This window comes from Battus philenor, unplaced genomic scaffold, assembly GCF_028537555.1.
Source record: "Battus philenor isolate CCGP_79_NKW_IND1 unplaced genomic scaffold, ilBatPhil1.0.hap1 SCAF_6, whole genome shotgun sequence".
Lineage (NCBI taxonomy): Eukaryota > Metazoa > Arthropoda > Insecta > Lepidoptera > Papilionidae > Battus > Battus philenor.
Window position 1 is genome coordinate 5,872,125 of NW_027181726.1, and position 22,706 is coordinate 5,894,830.

The window sequence follows — 22,706 nt, forward strand, 5'->3', positions numbered from 1 at the left end:
ATTTAGGTATTAAAAGGCTTCATGAAACAATCAAACCTAAACGCGTTAACTTTGATATCCGACTCCATTTTGTAATGAAATTCTCTTGGCACTATTAAAATCAACGACTGGAAACAGAAGCAAGCCATTAAACAACGTTGATCTTTGAAAACTTTTCCATTATCAAGAAATGAAGGCATTTACTGACGTGTAGAAAATTCTTTTAATTTATATCTTATTTTAACACAAGTACAATCATAAAGAATAATAAAATGAGTACGTAATGAAATAGATTAATTGATCCTTTCATATTCGAAATCGTTGGCATTATTATGCATTGAAGACGACGCCAAATTGCGTATTTGTTATTTTTAAATACGCACCTGCGTTTATTTTCATTCATGCTTATACTTCTTTATTTTAGCAGTTTCAACATCATCATTTCAGCCATAAGACGTCCACAACTGGACTTAGATACCCAGATTAAAAAAACTTTAACCGTTTTAATTAACACTACGAGGGTGGATTGAAAAGTACTCGGCCTAACACAGATCCATTCAATTCTAAAAATCAAATCTATCCACATTATTTAGTTCCGTTCAGACTAGTTCATTGTGTGAAGTTCAAAACGTGTGCGATAATTAGTTGTGATTTTATTAATTTATTAACAAAGGAATCAGACATAATTTCCGCGAATGGAGCAAATCGAGCAGCGTGCCGTCATTAACTACCTCCATAAGAAGGGGCTGTCATCAAAAGCCATCCATAATGACATGGTCAGTATATTAGGCGATTGTGCTCTATCATATTCATTCGTCAAAAAATGGATAGCAGAATTTAAGCGTGGTAGAGAGAGTGTGAAAGATGAACCCTGCTCTGGAAGGCCTTCGACGTCAACTACTGACGAAAATATTAAAAAAGTACTTGATTTAATAATGGGAGACCGCAGATTAAAAATTAGAGAGATAGCCGAGATTATAGGCATCTCTTATGAACGAACTCAAAACATCATTGTCAACGAGTTGGGTTTCCACAAGGTGTCTGCGAGGTGGGTTCCGCGACTGCTTTCAGTTGAACAAAAAAGGACGCGATTGACTATTTCACGCGACTGTTTGGAGTTATTTGAAGCCAATGCAGATGATTTTTTGAATCTTTTTGTTACTATGGACGAAATATGGGTTCATTACTGTACACCGGAAACAAAACAATAATCAAAACAGTGGAGAAGACCTGGTTCACCACCCCCTAAAAAGGCTAAGTCGATTTTGTCGGCAAATAAGGTGATGGCTTCAGTATTCTGGGACTCGAAAGGTGTGATTATGATTGATTATCTTAAAAGGGGTCAGACTATAAACTCTGATTACTACTGCACCTTACTACGTCGTTTACGAGAGGAAATAAAAGAAAAACGTCGAGGAATGCTCAGAAGAAAAGTCCTGTTTCATCAAGATAACGCCCGTGTTCACACGTCAGTACAGTCAATGGCTGAAATTCACAACTGTGGCTTTGAACTGTTACCGCATCCGCCGTATTCACCTAATCTGGCACCATCAGACTTCTTTCTGTTCCCTAACCTAAAAAAGCACTTGGGAGGTCAAAGATTTTCGACAAACGACGAGGTCAAAGTAGCTATAGACGCATATTTTGACTCTAAGGAAGAATCATTTTTTTTCAACGGCCTAAATGCTTGGAAGGGGAGGTGGCAAAAGTGTATTGAACTTGACGGTGATTATGTAGAAAAATAAAAATATAACTGATTTAGTATGTGTTTATTTTCTTGGTTAGGCCGAGTACTTTTCAATCCACCCTCGTATTTGTTATTTTTAAATACGCACCTGCGTTTATTTTCATTCATGCTTATACTTCTTTATTTTAATAGTTTCAGCATCATCATTTCAGCCGTAAGACGTCCACAACTGGACTCAAATACCCAGATCAAAAAACTTAAACCGTTTTAACTAATACTATTCCCTATAATTTCATCTGTTGTCATTCAATAATAATATTTATAGAGAAGTCTATATGCTCATCTAAATGAGCGAAATAAAAGTAGCTATGCCTATCAAACGTTGGTTTAATAGGTGATTGGCTCTAGTAGTAATTATTATCCACATATGATAATTTACAGAAACCACTTGCATACGTCATGGGATGAATGGTAGAAAAGCCCAATTCTATAGAAACTATTATCAGATTGAGCTCTGCTTACTGGCATCCTTCAACTTAAAGAAAAGAGGGTTGTAAACGCACGCTAATCTGTCAAGTGGCTATAAACTCTGATGCGCCTTTTACCTTCTTTTTTCTCCCCTGGTCTTCTCCAAAGATTGACACAATGACCTGTCTTACATTGCCTGCATCCAGTGACTTTCAGGGACCTTAACTGTCGACGATCAACCTAGTGGTGCGTCTACCTATCCCCCATAAACCGGCTCCTGGACACCATTCCAGAACCTTCCGTCCTCAACGACAATCGGTAGCAGGAGATATGTGCGCAGCCCCATGCCACTTCAGACGTGCAGTACTTTGGTAATCACTTTTACAAAATCCTAAATTCTAAATACAGAATTAAACATTTATTCCACAGCCCTATTATCGCTTAAAAATCCTTCAGACTATTGTAGTATTTCTTATAAGTTTTTATTTAATGAATCTCTTAAATTGATTTCATGATAATTTATTCGACACTACGTGAAAAAGTATTGTAATGCCTTATACAATTTGATATAATTTATATGAAATTGGCATATTAGTTAAACCAGAATGCATTTAGAAAATATTGACATTTTTTTTCTTTTTAATCGATCAAAAGCCCAAAATTGATTCCGTCGAAGATTCTGCAATAACATGCGACGAAAAATGTATAAGATTATTCAGATTCTATAAATATTTTCATATACACCGTTATCTACTTTGCATAATCCTGGCACAACTCTCACGCTTCGACTACATTTGCGTATGAAAAAGAATCATCTGCTCTATTTTTCTCAAGGAAGCATTCATAGACTGGCGAAAAATTATAATAAAGATGAAGAAAGAAAAAATGTTATAGAAATACCTAATTCAACATTAGATAGATTACACGTATATATATATATATATATATATATATTTATATATATATATGTGTATATATATATATATATATATATATATATATATTCTTTAACGTTTACCCTAGATCACAAATGCTCCTTTTAATTTAGCAATAAAAGCTTTCCGAAAGTTAACTACGATCTAGTTGAAAAAAAGTCCCGATTACTTGGTTGTCTCAGGAAAAATAGAGGGAAAGAGACAAACAAATCGTTCACCAACCCGTTGGACAGAATCTGTGAGTGGTGACGAGACCTCTGGGGGCAACTTGTCTAATCCTCGATCAAGGCTTTCCAGGAAGAACGTGACCATCAGCAATAAAAGACCAAGAAGAATAATTGTAAGAGGGACTACATTGCCCACAGGAGTTTCTATAATTCGATGGAATTCAGTTTCAAGATTCACAAAATATTTTATGACTTTCACATTGCATATTACTGGAAAAATCGGTGTTACTTTGTAGACATGTATTAGACTTTCATATATATATATATAATATATATATATATATATATATATATATGTGTATATTGGGAAGAGGTAAATGTTTTAAATCTATTCATTTTTAATTTAATTTTTCTAAATAACAAACAACTGAATATTGCTAATAAATTATAAACTTCAGAAAGGATAAAAGAATATATTAAAAACAGTAAATAAATTCATAATAACAACCGTTTATCAATAATTAATTTTAATAAAATAAACTAAGGAGCTTTTACGATATTTATTACGTTGTAAACGTGTCATCGTAAGGAACAAAGTTTTCCACTTAAAGTTAGCTTCGTTATGTTTAAAAAGTCGTTCAGTCTAAAGTTAATAAAACAAAAAAGGAGAACAATATTTCTCTTTAGGTAAAGGTATTCTAAAACCAAGTCCGGGTTATTTACGTAACGTAAATAAATAATGAAACATAGAGTAATATAAAAAAGAATAATTTAATAAATAAAACTTATGATTATTGTATACACTTCAAAACATTTCAAAAGGGGTAAGAGATTATACTTTACTATACAAAAGCATTTACATTTATATAAAGACAAAGTGGCAGAGATGTTTCTCTGTTAATAAGATAAAATATACTTTATATTTGTCACCATCTTTATCTTTTTAAACGTAAAACCTCCACAACTGGACAACAAGCTTCTCCCGTAGATTTAGAAGAACGGTTGGAAACGGCCGGCCTTCAGCGTCTTCTGCCACCCATAATAAAAAAAAATTACAAATAGTATTTTTATTTTTTAAATAAACTAAAGAGCATACATAAACCACTACACCGGCATATATAGTATATGTTAATAGTAAACATTATTAATATATATAAATCTAAAGTTTATTTTTTATTTACTTTAAAATGCTTGATATATTGTCATTTGCATAAAGTTTTACACTTTAAACAATAAAAATAGTATGACAGTTTATTTATGTTTGCAACATAAAAATAACACACATACAAAAAATAGGCTAGGTTACGCACCGTACATGCCATTGAACCCAAGCGTGGCATTATGCCCACGCCGCTCTGCCAACATTTTGACACCATAACTCTTGTCTAGTGCTTTGCCAACTATTAGTTACTTTTATCCGGAGAGTATAATTGTCACTCTAATTTACTTGTGGTATTATGAATAGTTTCAGATCCGTCATTCTGGGATACTTTGACATGTTTTTTTTGCTTATATCGATCGAAGTGGTTGGAAACAGTAAACGCATTAAAATGGCGAATGTATAGCAAACTTTCTAATAAATATTTTCAATCATCCTCTATAAAGTGAGCAATCTGAAATATTAATTTATTTTTTCTTCCGTTTTTGGCCAATAACGACTGCTGTTACAAAGTCTTCAGGGACAGTTAGTAAACTTAATTTTAAAATGTCATGATTTGAATTTTGAAAACGCTTTTACTTAATATATAATCATTACGTTATTAATCATTTCTGTAACTTGATATGGTGTACACCATATCCAAAAGTGAAGTTATATATACATATTTATTGATTGACTGCTAATAAACTATGCATTCACCCATCTAAAGCTTTTTCACTAATTTAAAATAACCCTGAAGGGTATATGATATGAGTCATTGAGCTAATTTGTGTCCTGAAATTGTAACGAACATAATTCTAAAATTCCAACCTAAGAGAAGTTATTAAACAAAATTGCAAAAAATATGTCAAGGCAAAGTTACATGTTTTGTTCGGATAGCTTTAACAGTATTCGTGTTTTTTAATAAAAAGGTATTTTTATTAGTATTTTAAATCATCTTTGTATTTTTATCAGCATTAATAAGAATTTAAAACTAATAATAAAACCGTAACAAAAGAAACAAAATTTCATTACATACAAAAAAGAAAACAAAAAGAAATGTAATAAGACAAAATTTCCAAAAAAAATACTAACGACAATAGAAACTTAAAATGTTTTAAATTACTTTTTTTTAATTATTCGACATAAACGTAAGGCACGGTGATATAACTTCCAGAACAATCGACGCAGTCTTTTTACTTCTTAAAAATGTTAAAAAAAACGTTTGTGGCTTATACATACAATTCAATGTCTAGAAATATACAAATACTAGTATATGTTTATACTTGTATAGTCAAATATACCATACATATCTAATTAAATAAATTTACTCAAATAAACGCACATGTACGTATAATATTTATCATTTATTATGTATATTATACGCAATTATAAAAATCATTAGTGATTTCCTTACAAATGATAGCGCTGGTCATAATACCTAATAGTAATATAAAAATAACATGAATACATGTTCATAGCCCGATATAATTTTTCTAGGATCTCCAGCGGATTAATTCTTTGAAAGGTTACGGATCGATTGCCACTGAGCTACTCGGAAAGATAGAAGCCCTCTACGTGAATATAGCACCAGCATGTTACTGGATAGCAGATAATCTTTATACGTGTAAAAATGAATCTGTCTGTGTGTATTCGATAGATACAAAAATCATATATCCATTCGCCGTGAAAATTTATTAATTACTACGTATATTCCTGAAAAGGTTTTTGAATAATAGTTTTTTGTTGTCAGTTTGCGGTACCGAAATTGCGTTTTGTCCAGATTTTTAATTGGACGCCTGACACAGCAACGCGTGAACGGTACATTTAGAAATGAAATCTTTTTCTATTGTTATCCCGTGTTGTAATAATAATAAAATAAGTGATATTCTTTACAAGAAATTCCAGCTCATGTCAATACAGGAAGATATTTCTGGAACCACAAGTTTTGGGACTTAAAATTTGGTAAGATTATTTCTTACGTCTAGTGAAGATTCGCCATATATATAGTTCAAGTTCGCAAAGCGAGCGGCGAACAGCTAGTTTATACATAATAAGATTGTTAAAACTATATGATTACTCTTGGTCGCTGCATTTAACTTGAAGGCTTGTATTGCAGAGATCAGAGTGTGTACAGTAAAGTTTGTCTATAATTTGAGTTTTAATTTCTTATTCACATAATATATCACTTGAAAGAAACAATTACATCATTTCCCAAAATTTGTATCTATTTATACAAATGTATGTGTGTGTGCCTCATCATGTGTGTTTATGAGAAAGAGGCAGTGATAGTAGTGAGCGTAAAATGCAAGCGTATTTCATCTAGGTGGTGCATGAAGCTGATTATTATAAATTTAATCATTTCGGTGAACAGGAAACCGTGATTGACAATACAATACATACGTTCATCCAGTTATTACTGTAATGGGTAATAAAATTTCGCACGTGGCGCTTTGCTGTACTTATTTACAAAATAAAACCCGTACCTGACCTAATTACTCGAGTTATGTTATTATTGTACACTGGTTATTACGTTTGTTAACAGTGAATATACGAAAACTCATTTTTCACAGGATGTGGATAAATAATTTTATTACGTCTTTGAAATTATACGAAATAATTAAAACAATAAACTAAGATTCAATTCTCTTTCAAGTATTTATTACGTATATCGTCTTTCGTAATGTAAATATGAAATATTTTGCACAATTACTGTGATAGTACAGACATCTCAGTTATACTTCATATTGTCACCGATTTAATTAAGAATATAATTAATAAAAAGGTCTTTATTTATCAATCTTACATAATACATAAATTAACTTATTATAATAAGTATTTCATTTAAATATCTAGCACCGGTACGTGAAAGTTTATATATTTTTATTCACTTTGTTGTTTTGAAAGTTGAATGAAGAGTTACATCAAAAAGTACATTGAGAATAACAAGGTTTGGTATCAAACTTAGATAAGTAGATCATGTGGATTTTAACCATTAACAGAAAAGTAATAAAGCAAACCCCATCGTGTCCAAAATTAAAATTAAAATGAGACCGGAAGGATTATGATTATAAAAATTCTCATATATATATTTTTAACTAATAATAGTATCTTGTTTAAAGTGTTGTGAGCACCAGTACAAACATCTAAGTCTATATGGTTTAATATCTAAATAAACTGTCTTTTTTGTACTTAAATAAAAGACAAATAATTACTCTCTACGTAATCTAGCTGAGAGTACTTCCCGGTCCGATGAAATAAATAATGTGACGTCACGAGACTAGGTTCCTCAGAGATCCCTTACTTATTATAATGTAGTCTAAACTAAGCGCCTTTGTGCTCCATTATCTTAAACTGTAAATTTCAAATATGGGCAAACATTAGTCCATGAAAATTCAAACTCAAAATCGTTTTTTTTATTCCATTAAATCCATCGTATGTTTTATTTTACCAAATATCAACCGTATATTTAGATAACAAATGACACAAAATTGAGAACAGACGAAAGAAGCTTAGAGGTACGATATATTTTTAAAATAACTTAAAATTATATAACATTAAACTAGCCAAGAACCTACCAGCTGAAGCATAGCCAATGTTCATATAAAGTAATGAAGACATTTAATGTGTAGTAACTCTTGGCAGAAAACGTTTTAAATTATATAAAAAAATCTAATCTATCAATAGAAGCTTTCTAAATATTTTCAGGAATCCAGTTGCGAAAAAATGACCATTGTTTCCAGGACTTCGAACAAGAAAAAATTATTCAGGATTATAGAAATTTAAACACAGTTGAGTTAGTCCAAATGAATTTAAAAAATCTTTGTAATGTGCAAGTACAATAAACTTAAAACATAAATGATCTACCTATTGTTATCGTAAGTATTAATTGTTGATTTTAATACGAGAATAAATTATAAAAGAAGTTTGTTTAAAAACATTCATTACAATAGCATACCCTTGTTGTTCAAAAACAAATTGCAAATTTTAAGTAATTAAAATCAACGACCCTTTAAAAACTCGGCTCCGTAAACCAAAACAGTATCTGAAAAAGATCTGAGAAAATTTTACATATTGACTCTTAATGAACGAATACATAGAAATCAATCTAAAATCAAACCAAACTGTTTTTGAAACTAATAAGGAAAACTCGTAGTTTTATATGTTTTTAATTAACTTAACTTCTACTACTAAAATTTTTTAATCAACTACTAACTATTAAACTCTCTTTATTGGGTAATTGCAAAGATGACATAAAATCATTTACGCATACATTCAGACACATCATTAGTTTATGACTCAAAATTTCCAATGCCATAATTAATATTATCCAGAAATTCACTATTATATTGTGGTTTAATGTGGTTAAAAAATTGGTTTAATGTTTATTATTTACCCTTTTGTATACCTTAAAACATATCATAACACAGAGCGTTTACCTGAGCAGACTGGAAAGCAATCGATTAATTAGGTAAACACGTATAAGTCTATGCATAAATGCCAATGACCTATAGGCTGCTTGCTTAGTTCGTCTCCTAATAATAAAACATATTTAGATGCATGTACATTAGTTTCGAAGAATTTCTTATACTACTAGCAGTATATTAGCGCCTTTTGTATTATGTATTTATTTATTTTGTTGAAACTTGTAATATACACCTATCTTATTAAATCGACTTAATTAATGTACAAAACCAGACTGCTTGTAATTCTTTAAAATAGTTAACAACATATGCATTATTAAATTTGAGTACCTAATACTATGATGTGATTAAATCTATGATTTGTTTAAATAATTTGACTATTATCATTATCAGGTATCCATGATTCGTATATAAAATTAAACAAACGATGGTCTTAAGATTGTGACGTGAAGACCACGGATCGGCAAGGGTAGCGTTGGACTACCAACCACAAATTAGACAGATGACCTAGTTTAGTTCGTCGAAAAAACCGAATGCAGGCCGATTCCAACCGATCTAATTGGAAATCTATAGTGTAGGCCTATGTATAACAGTGGACGTATATAGCTGAAAAATTGACGTTCATTTTAGAGGAGGGCAGATAAACTTCAAAATCTACAGACAGGATAATTTTCAACAACAAAAATATTTTCTATTACCTTACTACCTTCTTATTAAGAGAACAACTCTTTCTTGTGCCGTCAGTGCGTCGTGATTTATACCCACCAAAGAATAGTCCACCTTCAATAAATACTTTTTAACAATAACGTGCTTACAAAATATGTGTCTACTTTACAGTAAACGATTAAGCGATTTTACAACGCGGTCACGTCGACATATATATTTAAAAAACATTTTCATTGCCGACAGCCCAACAAAGTTTGCTTTAACGGTGTACACAATTAAAAGTTTAACCGTTTAATATTTATTCTCTATCTATTTTGTATTTTCTTCAGCCAACTCTAAAGCGTACTCTTCAGTATTTAAAATTTTAATTATTTTCAACTTAGTTTAACTTTTTATTAAGGAAATAACTTACAGTCTTCAAGTTATCACAGAAGAAGTGACATATCGTGCTACTTATCAACGTAACACTTTGAAATGTAATTAAAAACGACAATAATTGTGGTCATTTGCTTAACTAAAATAAAAGTTTTTGGTCGTGCGTTTGACTTTAATTTTTCTTTGATCATTTGTGATATCTTATTAGCACTGGTCTGCTTCTCTTTGATCCTTGACTTAATCAGTGAGAGTCGTATCCCCTTCATTAATATACGCCATCTGTTCTAATCTTAGACGTTTCAAAAGACGAACGGATTTGGTCCGTCCAAGTGATGTGAGTACCGCCTTTTCAACGTATACCCTAGAGTTCCTACGGGAAGCACCGAAACATCTTCTCGTTCATAATAAAGCAATCTCAAAAGACGAATATCTTGGACAAGTACATGCTGCCGATGATGGCATAAGGATCTGAGCCAAGGTCGTTTACGATGAGCCTTATGAGAAGGCTTATTTTAACCCAGAGAACAATGGAGGGCTGCAAAATTGAATAAGAAATGAGAAGATCTAAAAAAAACCCAAGTACGCCGACCTAGCTAAAATATTTCCTCGTCTAATATTTAAATTGGGGATGCGCATCGCTTAGTCAACTGATGGCTATGGAGGCCGAAATGTTGCCGAGTGGTGACTGCGAGTTATACACGCTGCGTGGTAGGTCTTCTACTTGGTGAACTGTTGTAAGTTGGTAAATGCTTGCAGCGCAAGGCTGGTCATTATGACGATTTTTTCCCGTGTCTTGCATGATAACATGACGATAGTGCCCAATGAAAGTGAGGGCATAATACGAATTATGAGATAATATTAACAAGGTATAAATCGAAATCCAATAAACAGCTTTTTTTATAATCTGCTTATGTTCATTTCAATCATGATTAAAAGCATCGAGCCGTTAAATTACACACATCGTGAATAAAGTTAAATGTAATACAATAGCAACTCTAGCACAAAATAAATCGAAAACGTATTCATACGGAATGATAAACGGATCTGTTGTTAATTTTGGTAAAACGTTTTCTTCGTACAAGAGAAAATTATGAAACTTCACGAGTACAAATTGTCGTAAGATGCGCCTGAAAAAAGTTATCGTTAGGAAAATTTAAAACATAAAAGTTAATACAAAATTGAAGTTGTAACTATATCAAACAAGTTATGGGCGATAAGAATCACCTTTAATATCAAAATGAAGTATAAATATTTTCAATGTTTCAGAAGAACTCTTACAAAGAATTTTATCTTTTACGATTTGCAACATTTTTACGACGTTCTCTATGAAATACAAAGTGGCATCCTGATATAATTTTTTTAAAGTGATTACACAAATATCTCTTCTTTTAACGAAAGATACACTGTATTCTATAGTTTAGGACTGGGGAAAACAGTTTTATGTATAAAAGTGCTTATTTTGTAATTGGAAGTACTTTTTGGTTGCATATAAGTGGCACACTCAGAAAATTGTGGAGAAATAAATTAAAAGCGAAATACTATTCTAAACGGAAATGCTGTTTTGCATCCAAGAAAGCTATTAGGATTTTACCTGTTGCGTAGAGGCATAAAACTTTGTAAAAGCAATGGTGGATTGTTCTTTAAAAAGATGAAAAAACTGCCAATAAATATTTATATTTTTCTTTCTAATACGCCCTTGTGGTACATTCGTTCGATGATACCTAACAAGCTCTTATATAAACAAGTCGCTAGAATTTATTAACAAGAACAATCTGTACACATTTTGTGAATAATAAAGGTGATGGAAGGAAAAGATAGAAAGAATAGTATAATCAGACAATTGAACATGTAACGTTAATCAATATGGTTTTATTTTTTTAATGTATTACTGCTTAATATTATGATTTAAAAATATGAGATTAAGTTAAAATCAAGTGTAAATATAACCTATAATAAGTATGAACTTGCGCAGTAGTAGCCCTGCGGTAGAGGACTTGAGGTTCGATTCCCAGTATACTATCTTATTTAATTCACACTCTGAATTAATTCTCCAGTTCCAACAAGAAGGTGGGCAACAGTGCCATATGCGTGCCATAATACCACACTGTGATCGCCTACCCGCCTGCCAATCGTGGCGATTATAGTATACCCACCATAGATATATTTAGGAGAAGAAGTGCCGAATGTGCCGAAACGATCGAGTATTAACTTTATTACGGAACATTAATCACTAATTTGTAATTTAAATAATAATATTCACATGTAAAATGTTTAAGACGTATTTTCTTCTTGTATTATATAATTTAAAATAAAATTTGAAGGCATGCAAAAGCCGCAGATTAAGGTCGACGAAGGTTTTAAAGGGTTCTTTGTCTAGCTGTGAACTGACGTATGATGAGCATCCAGTTACATCTGCTCGGTTTTTTTGTACCTAACCGATGCGACGTGAAAGATTTCTGGTTCATTGTTAAATGAATCTTAACTCGTCAGTATAACTTTCAAATTCGCTCGATAAATTAAAATAGAAGCAAGCCCTCGTTATAAAGCTGCTGCGTTGTGCAAAGTTCAGCTATTTATGTACTAGACGTGGAACGAAACGGTGTCGTGTAGTTTCACGAGCATCCAAAATTATTGACAATAAAACAAATATTTGCTGCTTCTTTGCAAACTAATAAACCCAAAAACAACACAACTGTACAGAAGCGATCTATCTAGCGAATTAACTAGGTATAATTTTTTAATGAGTTTGTATGTGGTGAAGAAGGAGTGAGAGGTATATCATCGAAATCTCTTAATAACTAGCTAAAAGGCTTCTAAAAAAGCTTTGGTAGGATCATTCAAATTTGTACTTGAACAGAGAAAATAGTTTGATCGGTGAAAGTAAAATAACTATAAAATTACATATTTAATCGTAATTAGTACCTAACTTCAATAGCCATATCTGTTGCCTTTTTATATTTATATAAAATATTTCAATTTTATAAGTCATTTATATTCAAAAAGTGTACAAATCCTTCATGGATCTGCATGTACGCATAAATAATAAATTTCCACAAGATATTTTACACCTACATCTGTATAATTTTTAATTTAAGTTTGGAAGTATATTATTATATAAATCTTATTGTAACATTCAAGAGTTTCTAATAAATCAAAATAGTTGGATCTTGGCTTGTTGACTCATTCATATGGTTGATATTATAATGTTTACATGAAAAATTAGAAAATTTCTTTTAAAAGAGCAACTGTTGAGCTTCTGACCGGATCTTCTCAACAGATCGGCGTTCCGAGCAGGTGATAGCTTATTACATAAGTATGTTAAAATAATCGACAATTTAAAAGTGCATATAAATACCTACTTGAAGATATGTATTTTTAATTTGAATTTAAAGTAATATAGTCAATTATGTTTAATGTTTTATTTTATTCTAGAGAAAAATCACGTCACAAAAATAAAAAAAATTAAAAATAATCGAGTTATTGATGAAACAGGTTTTTCATTATTAGATAATGTAAATAATGATTACCGATAAAAGCGATTGTACGCTGAACCGTTAAATGATATCCGCCATGAAGGACCCCAAACGCCGTAGTCCCTAAAGTACAAAATAGATTGGCAGCGATGCGTGAAAACGACGTGTACTTAATGCGGACATGTTTCCTGAACCTTTCCGTAATTGTCCAATCAGACGTCCATGGACTTACTTGACGGATAAAAACCTTAAGAGATTATTTACTTCAAGTTTTTTTTAGAATAGTTTAGACGTCGTCCATTTAAAACGTCACTTAAAATCTCACCTTTTTAAGCTCCCCTCCGTTTATTGATACACCACGTTACACTTTTTACGACCCCCCTGAAAATATTAGGGGGACAGGAAAGTAACGTCGTTTCTCTGGATATATTTTACAGAAAAACCGATTGATCTTTACCACTCCACCATTGAAAAGTTGTATACTAGATGGCAAAAGGATGTTGATAACGAAGGTGAATATATTGTTGACTAGAAATAAAAACTTGTTAAAAATGTAGTCGTGTGAATTTTACTTAAGAAAGCGAAAGATATCACTTTGTGGTCACCCTAATATTACGTAACAAAATCTGGACTCCCTCCCCCTGAAAATAATGGAAAATCGTACAATTTTTTAATTTTAAAAAATGTATAAATGTTCAAGGGTTTCAAAATATTGTGATAGTTATTATTTCCTAAAACACGTCCTGTCCACTCGTGTGCGATTAAGATGAATTAGACAGCGAACTTTTCTACGTTCATGAATGTCGTTGAGACAGGATTGTTCATTAGTCTATTATGATACTACGAGAATTTGACCTATGGCATTAGCCTGACCCGAGACCGTCGCTCTGAGTAGGCCTATTGAGTCCACGACGAAGATGAGCGGATACGAAGTTGCGGTATAAGGAAAAAGAGAGTATCACGATGTGCATTTCTTTCTACCCTACGCTAAATCGCTTAGCACACACGCCTTCATTTTCACAATGATTAAGGGTCGGCAATTATACTTAAGAGGAGAATAAAAATTGGCAGCGAAGCTAGTTGTTAAATCCTATGAAAAAGGCTTATACTTCTGAGTACCATCTCTCTTGGTCTCTAGATGATTGAATGGACAGAGTTTATAGCCCACGTTAGATTAAAGGAGACGAAACGATTTATTTTCTGCAAAGCCGGGACTTTGTGGTTAGCAGGACGATAAATGTTTTTGTAAAACCCATTACCTTGCTATGCGATGATGGAACATAGTTTCGGGTTTAGTCGGTCAAGTCCAATATAAACCGTCCCAAGTAAATAAAGGCATATTCGCCATATAAAACAAATAAAGGCTACTTAACCAGTGATAAATTTTAAGATCTTTTAACCGTGTGCGTTATCTTCCATATATTGAAAAAAATCCAACTTAACATTTTAACGTATTCAATCATTGCAATATCAACAACAATGCTAAACAAATTGTTAAAAAAGTTGCAATAAATTGTTGGTATGCTTCAGTGTTTAGGATGATTAGTAAATATATAGAGAAACTTTTGCTAATGATGGTTTATTTAACACTGATCCATAGCCATAAGCCATAGCCAAAGCCATAAGACGTCCACTATTGGCCTATATAAATTGCCCCAAGATAACAGCGGTTATAAAAATACCACCTTCTTTTTATCAAGGAGGGCAATTGACCTTTTTTTATTCTTTAAAAGATTAAAAACTAAAACCACAAGGTGGTCCCACGGTACTGCCCGGAGTTTTTAAGAACTCCTGCTGAAGTAATCCTGCTCATAATCATGTCAAGTGTCAAAGTGATGCAAGATGCAATCACACCTTGTGTTTATAGTCATTCGCGTCTTTAATTTGCAACATTTTTGTTTTTTGACTGCTGGTTTAAGGTTTTGGAATAGAGACCACGGCAATCGGCAAGCGCAGGTTAGGACGTCACAAAGTGGATGCGGTCTTCGAAGCGATCCTTTTGGAAAACTATAAAGGAGGCCTATGTCCAGCAGTTGTATTTTTTAATAGCAGAATAAATAGTCGGAAAAAGCGCTCACGTAACGTAACATTATTGAATATATAATATAATCGACTGAGAATTGTACGATTACTAGAGATCGTATACTTGAAATCATATTTGTTTAAATAGCGTTAAAATGTATTGGAAGGCTTTTTTTTAACTTAAAATTCTAAGATGCGGATGAGGCTAAATACCTGCTTCTATGTAACTACACCTGTTGATAGACTAAAGAAAAGAGAAAGTAGGTAATTTTAAGTAAGAAAAGGACCAATATTGAGCCACTTCCGCACATGCTAAGTGGCTAAATATTGGTCCTTTTCTTACTTAGGATGGACTTCCACGAAGTAACGCCTGATTCCATTAAAATAAGTAGGTAATTTTCTTAATTAACATATTGTTTAATCATTTGAACTATCTCCATAATTTCTTAGCTTAGAAGTAATTTAAGGATTTAAATCAAAAATAAAACACCACTAACTGTATACACTACAATTTATTAAGCAATAAGCTTAAACAAAATTCGCTTAATTTAACAACTGGTTTTAATTCAAACATCACAGGGTCGTTAAACTTACACAATTAACGTACACAAAACGTGTAATGAACATTTAATTGCGTTAATCAAGCCGGCACATGTCATTTATATCACAGTCGTTTATGGAGTCTCGAAAGTAATCCCACAGAGTGTTCATAGGACATAGCTCCTTCTCGCACATTGGCAGCTTGATCACTCGCTCTTGGTGAAGAGTTAACACATAATCCTTATCCTTGCACCTGTCAAAAAAGAAATCAAATTCATTCAAATTTACACATAGGTTATCCCATAAATCAACGTTAAGCTGAAATATAGTGATAGAGCAGGTATAGTGCTACCGAAACCGGTGTACCGCGCCTGAGACGTGACAAATTGGGGCCAATAAAGAGCTTGAGCACCTACTCTCCCGATTCTATTATTCTATATATTCGAAACTAATTAAACAGACCTTTAGAAAAAAAATAAAATTTAAGTAAAATTACTATGATCTAATCAACAAAACAACTTGAAATACATTCATAACGAATTATATGCGGTGGAGAGAGAGATAACACAGAAATCAGTGGTCTTAGCTAGGCGCATTCCGCACCATGACAAAAAATTATAAAAATCTAAATCTCTTTATAATCCACTGAGAGATTCAGGCCTGTCAAGATCGAACATCACCTTATAGTAACCTAGAATACTTATTAACATTGCCTTTTCTTTTCACAAGGACGATTAAGATTTGTGTGTGTAAATGAAGGAATAATTTTAAACATATGGTGAGATAAATGCTATTTTCTTTCAAAATAAAACATTATATAATATAATGTTTTATTTTTTATCTAACATTTACAAAAAAGTAACACATAGTTAATTCAAAAGATCAGAGTAACTATAATAAAATCAATTCTCTGTTCTGAATGCCTAATTTTTTTAATGAAACCCTATCACTAGAATTCGACTTAGTTGATTTATGGAAAACTCTGTATACCTAAAATACATTTGTAAATTATCACAGGAAATAAAATTGTCTGACATAAAAGAAAAGGAAAGCGGGGCCGAAGTAAAACTAAGCAAGTAAATATAAAAAATCGAGGCAGGCCTTATCAGTAAAGAGTTAAATGAAATCATCTAAAGAAATATAAACTGATATTACTTCAAATAAATCAAACAAGTTTCATTAACATCAAATTTGAAATTGGAATATAAGAAAACAGTTTTCCTTTAAAAATAATTTATCATCGGTTATATTGTTTATACAGAGAAATTTATACAAAGAATTTTAATTATTTCGTTATTGATACAAACCCACCTCAAAGCCTGAATAAAGGTTGTATTTTAATAAAAACGGTTTTAAAAGTACTTTTGTAAACAGTGAAAGGGACTGAAGATTGTAGTGGGCGTCAACAATTGTAGATAAATACACTGCTCTACAAAAAATGCGGATTTCTCTTTATTGCTGGGTTTGGTAATGGACCTGCCTTCTTTGTCCGAAAAACAAACACATTGATTAATCAAGAATCAATGCACACGCTAAGTCACATGATTCTGAAACTATAATAACCAGTAGCGCCTATTGAAAACAACAGATAAGTGTAAACACAACTTTAACAACTACTTAGTTATCACTTACAAATAAAATAAGTATAATAATCGTTATTAAAGAATAAAGTTTACAAACACCAATGAACAGTATTTTATAACAATAATACATAACTTGTGTAAATGTGGGATTTTTCTAAAATTTATTTAGGTATAATTTGATTAAATTAAACTCAACCAATCGTTATTACTATGTTCGGCTTTAGTACTAAAATCCGCGATTTATCAGTTTACCATTTCCATTACTCACCTATAAAGTACAAAAGCTAAATTCGATGCAAAACAGTCAATATTCGAAGCGCGCCATTTTCTGTCTTTCTTAAGCGAGTCGCCCGTTAGATGGCGCTCCGACTTGTAGAGCTGCAAGTGTGTTAACAGCTTTAAGAGAGTGCCAGAATGCGCAAAAAGGAATGTCGCATCTGGACCGTTTCCTCTGAAAACAAAATTGTAATCAAATAATTGCAGCCGTAAGATGTCCAATGCTAAATAAAGCCTTCCCCACAGATTTTGCTTCTTCCATCAACCTTAACAAAGTAGTCTGGTAAGTGCACTTATAGGTCTGTGGTCTTCACTCCTGAACCTTTAGTTTTTTTTGTCCACAGCCACTTCAAGTTGCCAATTCGCTGGGTTATGTCAGTTATTTTCGTTCCGCTGTGTATCTCCTCATTCTTGATGAGTTCGACAATGAGGTCCCAGTGTCATGTTTTAGTAACCTAAGTCATCAATTTAGTTCCTAGATGGCGTAGTTTTCATATTTTCATAGTTTTCATATTTAGTTAATACATTCAATCATTTAAATTCTGGAAACTTTTTTTCATGAGCAATATGTAAAGATATATAATATTTTTTTACAATTTCGCCCAATTGCATTGATATCATTGATAATTATGGCTTAAAGTGAGAGAACCCATATCAGTATTGTAAGTTATCACTTTTAACATACATTAGACATAAAACGTCTTCTATAAGCATTGTCGGATATTGGTTTGAAATGGTATAAAAAAGAACACAGAATTATAAGAATTTTAAAATTGCCATTGTAAATAGAGTGCCCATTGTTACCTAAATCTATCAAATAAATTCTTCATCAACATGCAAGCTTGCCGATATGTTAAATTATGTCCGTATCCGTCCAACCAATAATGTTTTAAATCTATGTAATATTCCAGCACCTGTAAAACAAATATCAGTGTGTAAATGAAATCGTTAGTAAAAACAAAGAATAAAGTAAACATAAAATTTTTCTAACATAATTTTATAATAGTAATCTGAATAAACAAGATAAACAGAATATTAAATAGGAAACCTCGCCTTTTAATTAATAAAAGAAAACTCTTAACTTATAAAAGAAAACTCCTTCATAAGAAATCATAACAAGAATGTAATTTCTTGTATTACAAACATATTATGGTTTCTGTCTCCATAGATTGTGTGACATAGATAATTTATTTTCTTTTTAGAACTGCAATTATCAAAATTTTATGGTATTGTAATTCCACTAGTGCTATTACTAAAAATAAAATATTCCATCCTCATTATTAACAGTTAATCTACATATGTGACCTCTACATGGCAAAGGTGATTTAAACAATTAAAAAATATTCATTGTTACTCTTTTTCTCAATATTTTACAACATAATTTCTCAGCATTCCATGCATTTTCACGAGGGTGCTAAGTTTATTGTGCTGTAAAGATGGGCTGTTTATTTCCACCGACCAAGCCCCACTTTCTCCCTACCTAATCAAATTATCAATGACCCTACCAATGCTGCTTCAGATGTTAACTCTTGGCAATCCCAATTTTATCAACAGGTTAAAGAGATTAAGATATTTTGCACATCATAAACTATTTACCTCTGCACTGTTCCTATCAAATCCATAACACCAGGGCGAGAAATAGTTTTTCCTCCATGAAGTTTCGTAACCACAAACTTTGTACATCAGAACCACAGTGTCTAGAAAAGAAAAACAACACATTTAATATAACTAAATGACTGTTAATATTACAAATAGTAATATTTAATAGTGGTTATATAAAAGCAAATATGATTATGGCTACTGTAAACTAAAACAGGTTTACATTTAAAATAATAATGAAGTTTTTCTAGGATTTATAAATAGAAATGGCATGCTGATAAGCAAAAGGCATTGATTATTACTTTTTTGTGCCATATTCTTGTGTATTCATACAATTTATAACAAAGAGAAAAGCAAAGCATTTCATCATTGTCATTAAAACGGCTATGCATAAAAAATACTACTTAGGAATATCAATAACAACATTTTCCTGTAATGGTTGGTAATTTTATGATACACATAGTATAGTTTTAGTAACCTGTTAATTATTTAATTTTTAGGTACAAAATTTTTATTTTTAAACTAGATTTAATAATATCAATAGCATTCACGTAGCAGATGTTTAACAATGATGACTAGTGAAAAAAATTCTTAATTGTATCTGAGTACATATATACAAACTACAAATGATACAATAGGTAATTTAGAGAAACTAAATTCATTTGCACTATAGTACAATTACATCAATAATGTAGCAAAACTTTATTGTCTGCTAATCACTCTTCATTACTAATTAAATTATTTCTATTTAGCAGTTGGATTCAATAGAATCCCCTATCTTTTCTTGACTCAATGAGCTAGTAATCAAGCGACATTGAACTTATTTTGCGTCAGCAATATTTTAAATGTATATATAATGTACGTGACTATATGAATGTATTAAATCCACAAACAATTATTAACTTCATTCTAAGAAAGGACTAGTCTTTTAAAACATTAGACAGTGTGGTTGGTCAATTCCGTTCATTCACAAGTAAAACAACTAGAAAATATTTTAAAATATATACACACAACAATAATATTGTGCAATGTTGTCTCATCTTTAAAAATATTAAAAATAATTGTGCTTGATTTTACCCATGATTTTAATTTAATAATGAAAAAAAGATGCAAGTAAGCACTTGTAATGTAGTCAATATTAACTTGAACATGCTAATTAATGGGTGATGAGTATTAAAATGTGCATAAAGAACTAATGTGTATAATGGTGAAGACTATTGTACTATATTGAATACAGAATGCAGCAAATAGCAAAGCAAGCTGTTAATTACCCATAGGCTGTTACAAACCTAGACTCAAATTTCTATAAAGACCAAGCCGTTTAGACACAGATTCAAGAGTATAATTCATTAAATGGCTATTGCCAAACATTTTTTGTTCCGCATATGTAGTGGGATTTTTCTTAACTTGCTTTTGCCACTTGTCACAGTGTTTATAAAACTGAAAAAATAAATTAAATACAATAAATGTACAAAAATAATCATTAACTACAACAAGAACTTTAAAAAGCAATTTGTGTAATATATTTTTAATCATAGCTTCTAATTTTTGAAGTGTAATTTTTTTAACTTTAAGACAATAATTAAATAAAATACACAATACAATAACATATGAAAATTATTTCAATGTGTAATGTAAATATTAAATGACGTTTGAATCAAAAAGATATTTAATAATAATCTGTCTGTATGTATAATATTATATTATTTACAATGCTACATTTTATCACTTGGGACATGATGATATACCACATAAGCTAAGTAACTTTACCAGCTGTAGTGTGTGTGTTGTAACTGAGACATACAATTATTTGGCAACAGAAATCAACCAAGGCAGGCTTTACTAAAAAAAGATCAAATGCTAACAAACATACATATGATATAAACTAATAACATACCCTTAAAACCATATCTACTTTAGAAGCAGGTGTAAAAATAACATTTTGTGATTTCTTTTTATCAAATAAACCAATAGTGAAATAACGGGCACTTTGCTGAGCCCTCTGTGTAGCTGTATATCTAAACTGAAAAAATAAATGTGATAGTTAGAAACATGAAAATTTACAAGTAACATTTAATGACAGATATATGATCTGCTATATAATTGTTTTCTATATTTCACAAGCTGGATAAAAGACCTTTAAGAGGTTGTCAGAATAGAGAGCTGCTTCCATTGGGCATCTATGTGAGAGGCCGATGTCTAGCAGTGGCCATTATCTTATAGCTGAAATGAAATGGTTCTATAGCAACATGCCATTGTAACTATTTTTTTGTAATATGCCTAATAGCCATAGTTATAACATAAAATAAAAGAATTATGTTACATACTGGTCAGATAACATAAGGATTAAACTATAGTTCACTCTTTTCACTTTTTGCTATATTTTGTTAATCATTCCCAAGCATTTTGCACACATGTTCTATGTGACATAATTTTATTCTTACATTTCGTAATAAATTGTACAATATTGTTTTGCATTTTAATATTATTTTTGCTTAATTTAATACAATACTTCATTCCTTGTTTTACTCTTAATTTTCTTTAATTTTTAGTTAAATACAGTTTTAGTTAAATCTCCTTAAAATCTAGCGATTTCCTAAAAATTGCTTGCAGTATTTTTTTACTATGACCGAAGGCTTGTTTTAACTTGTTGGATGAAGTGTATTGTAAAACCATGTTTATAAAACACAAGAACTGAAGAATTTACCTCAAAAGATTTATTGTTATATTCTTTCTTTACAGCATTTGGAAATCTTCTTTGAGTCCTTTCAGCCAATAATATCATTTCATCTTGTCCCTCATAAGTCAGAAATTTTTCTTTACTTATCTCTAAACTGTTAGACCATTCTTCAAAATCATCCAACTGTTTAGAATTTAGTGGTCCTTAAAATGTAATTGCCGAATAAGCTTTATTGACATTTGTTTTCGCAGCTCATAATATTTTAATTTCTTATATTTGCCAACAAATGTTTATTATAAAAACATGTACCTGTTTTAATTTTGTGTTGTCTTAAAATTTCGTATTTCAAGTCTCTAAGTGTGTTGTTCATACCAATAATGTCTTTGGCACTTGGTAATCTAGTACCATGGCGTATTACCATCCAAATTTTTACATCCTGACAATCTATATTAAATAAATATTATTAATGCGTCTCCTATTATTCAAATAACTTAATCTTTTAAATACTTACGAGGATATTTTATCTTTGAGTCGACCTTATTAGACAAAAATCTGTATGGTGTTCTTGTACCTAAGTTATTACTAATGTCTTCAAGAGTAGTACCAATTGATAAATTAAAAATTAAACATAAACAAAACAATATTTCAAAAAAGGTTAAAAACATACTTATAATAATGTTTTTCATTTTAAATC

General features: G+C 31.2%; 1 protein-coding gene across 1 annotated transcript; it reads right to left on the reverse strand.

Annotated features, from left to right (window-relative positions):
• Window positions 1–15,846: 15,846 nt before the first annotated feature.
• On the reverse strand, window positions 15,847–22,698 carry Mipp2 (Multiple inositol polyphosphate phosphatase 2). Its single transcript, XM_068773730.1, has 9 exons — window positions 22,524–22,698; window positions 22,322–22,456; window positions 22,040–22,215; window positions 21,230–21,355; window positions 20,622–20,772; window positions 19,330–19,430; window positions 18,538–18,647; window positions 17,726–17,908; window positions 15,847–16,127 (listed from the first exon to the last, which is right to left on the reverse strand). Exons 1-9 carry the CDS (start codon window positions 22,696–22,698, stop codon window positions 15,971–15,973), a joined length of 1,314 nt encoding a protein of 437 aa, XP_068629831.1. The 3' UTR covers window positions 15,847–15,970.
• Window positions 22,699–22,706: the final 8 nt, after the last annotated feature.

Bases quoted from the DNA above. Each gene is read 5' to 3' on its own strand.
- Mipp2 (XM_068773730.1), bottom strand. From the start codon at position 22,698: ATGAAAAACATTATTATAAGTATGTTTTTAACCTTTTTTGAAATATTG. The intron at 21,356-22,039 runs GTAAATTCTTCA...TTATTTTTTCAG, and splicing joins ATAACAATAAATCTTTTGAG to TTTAGATATACAGCTACACA. The intron at 18,648-19,329 runs GTAAATAGTTTA...TTTGTTTTACAG, and splicing joins TTGATAGGAACAGTGCAGAG to GTGCTGGAATATTACATAGA.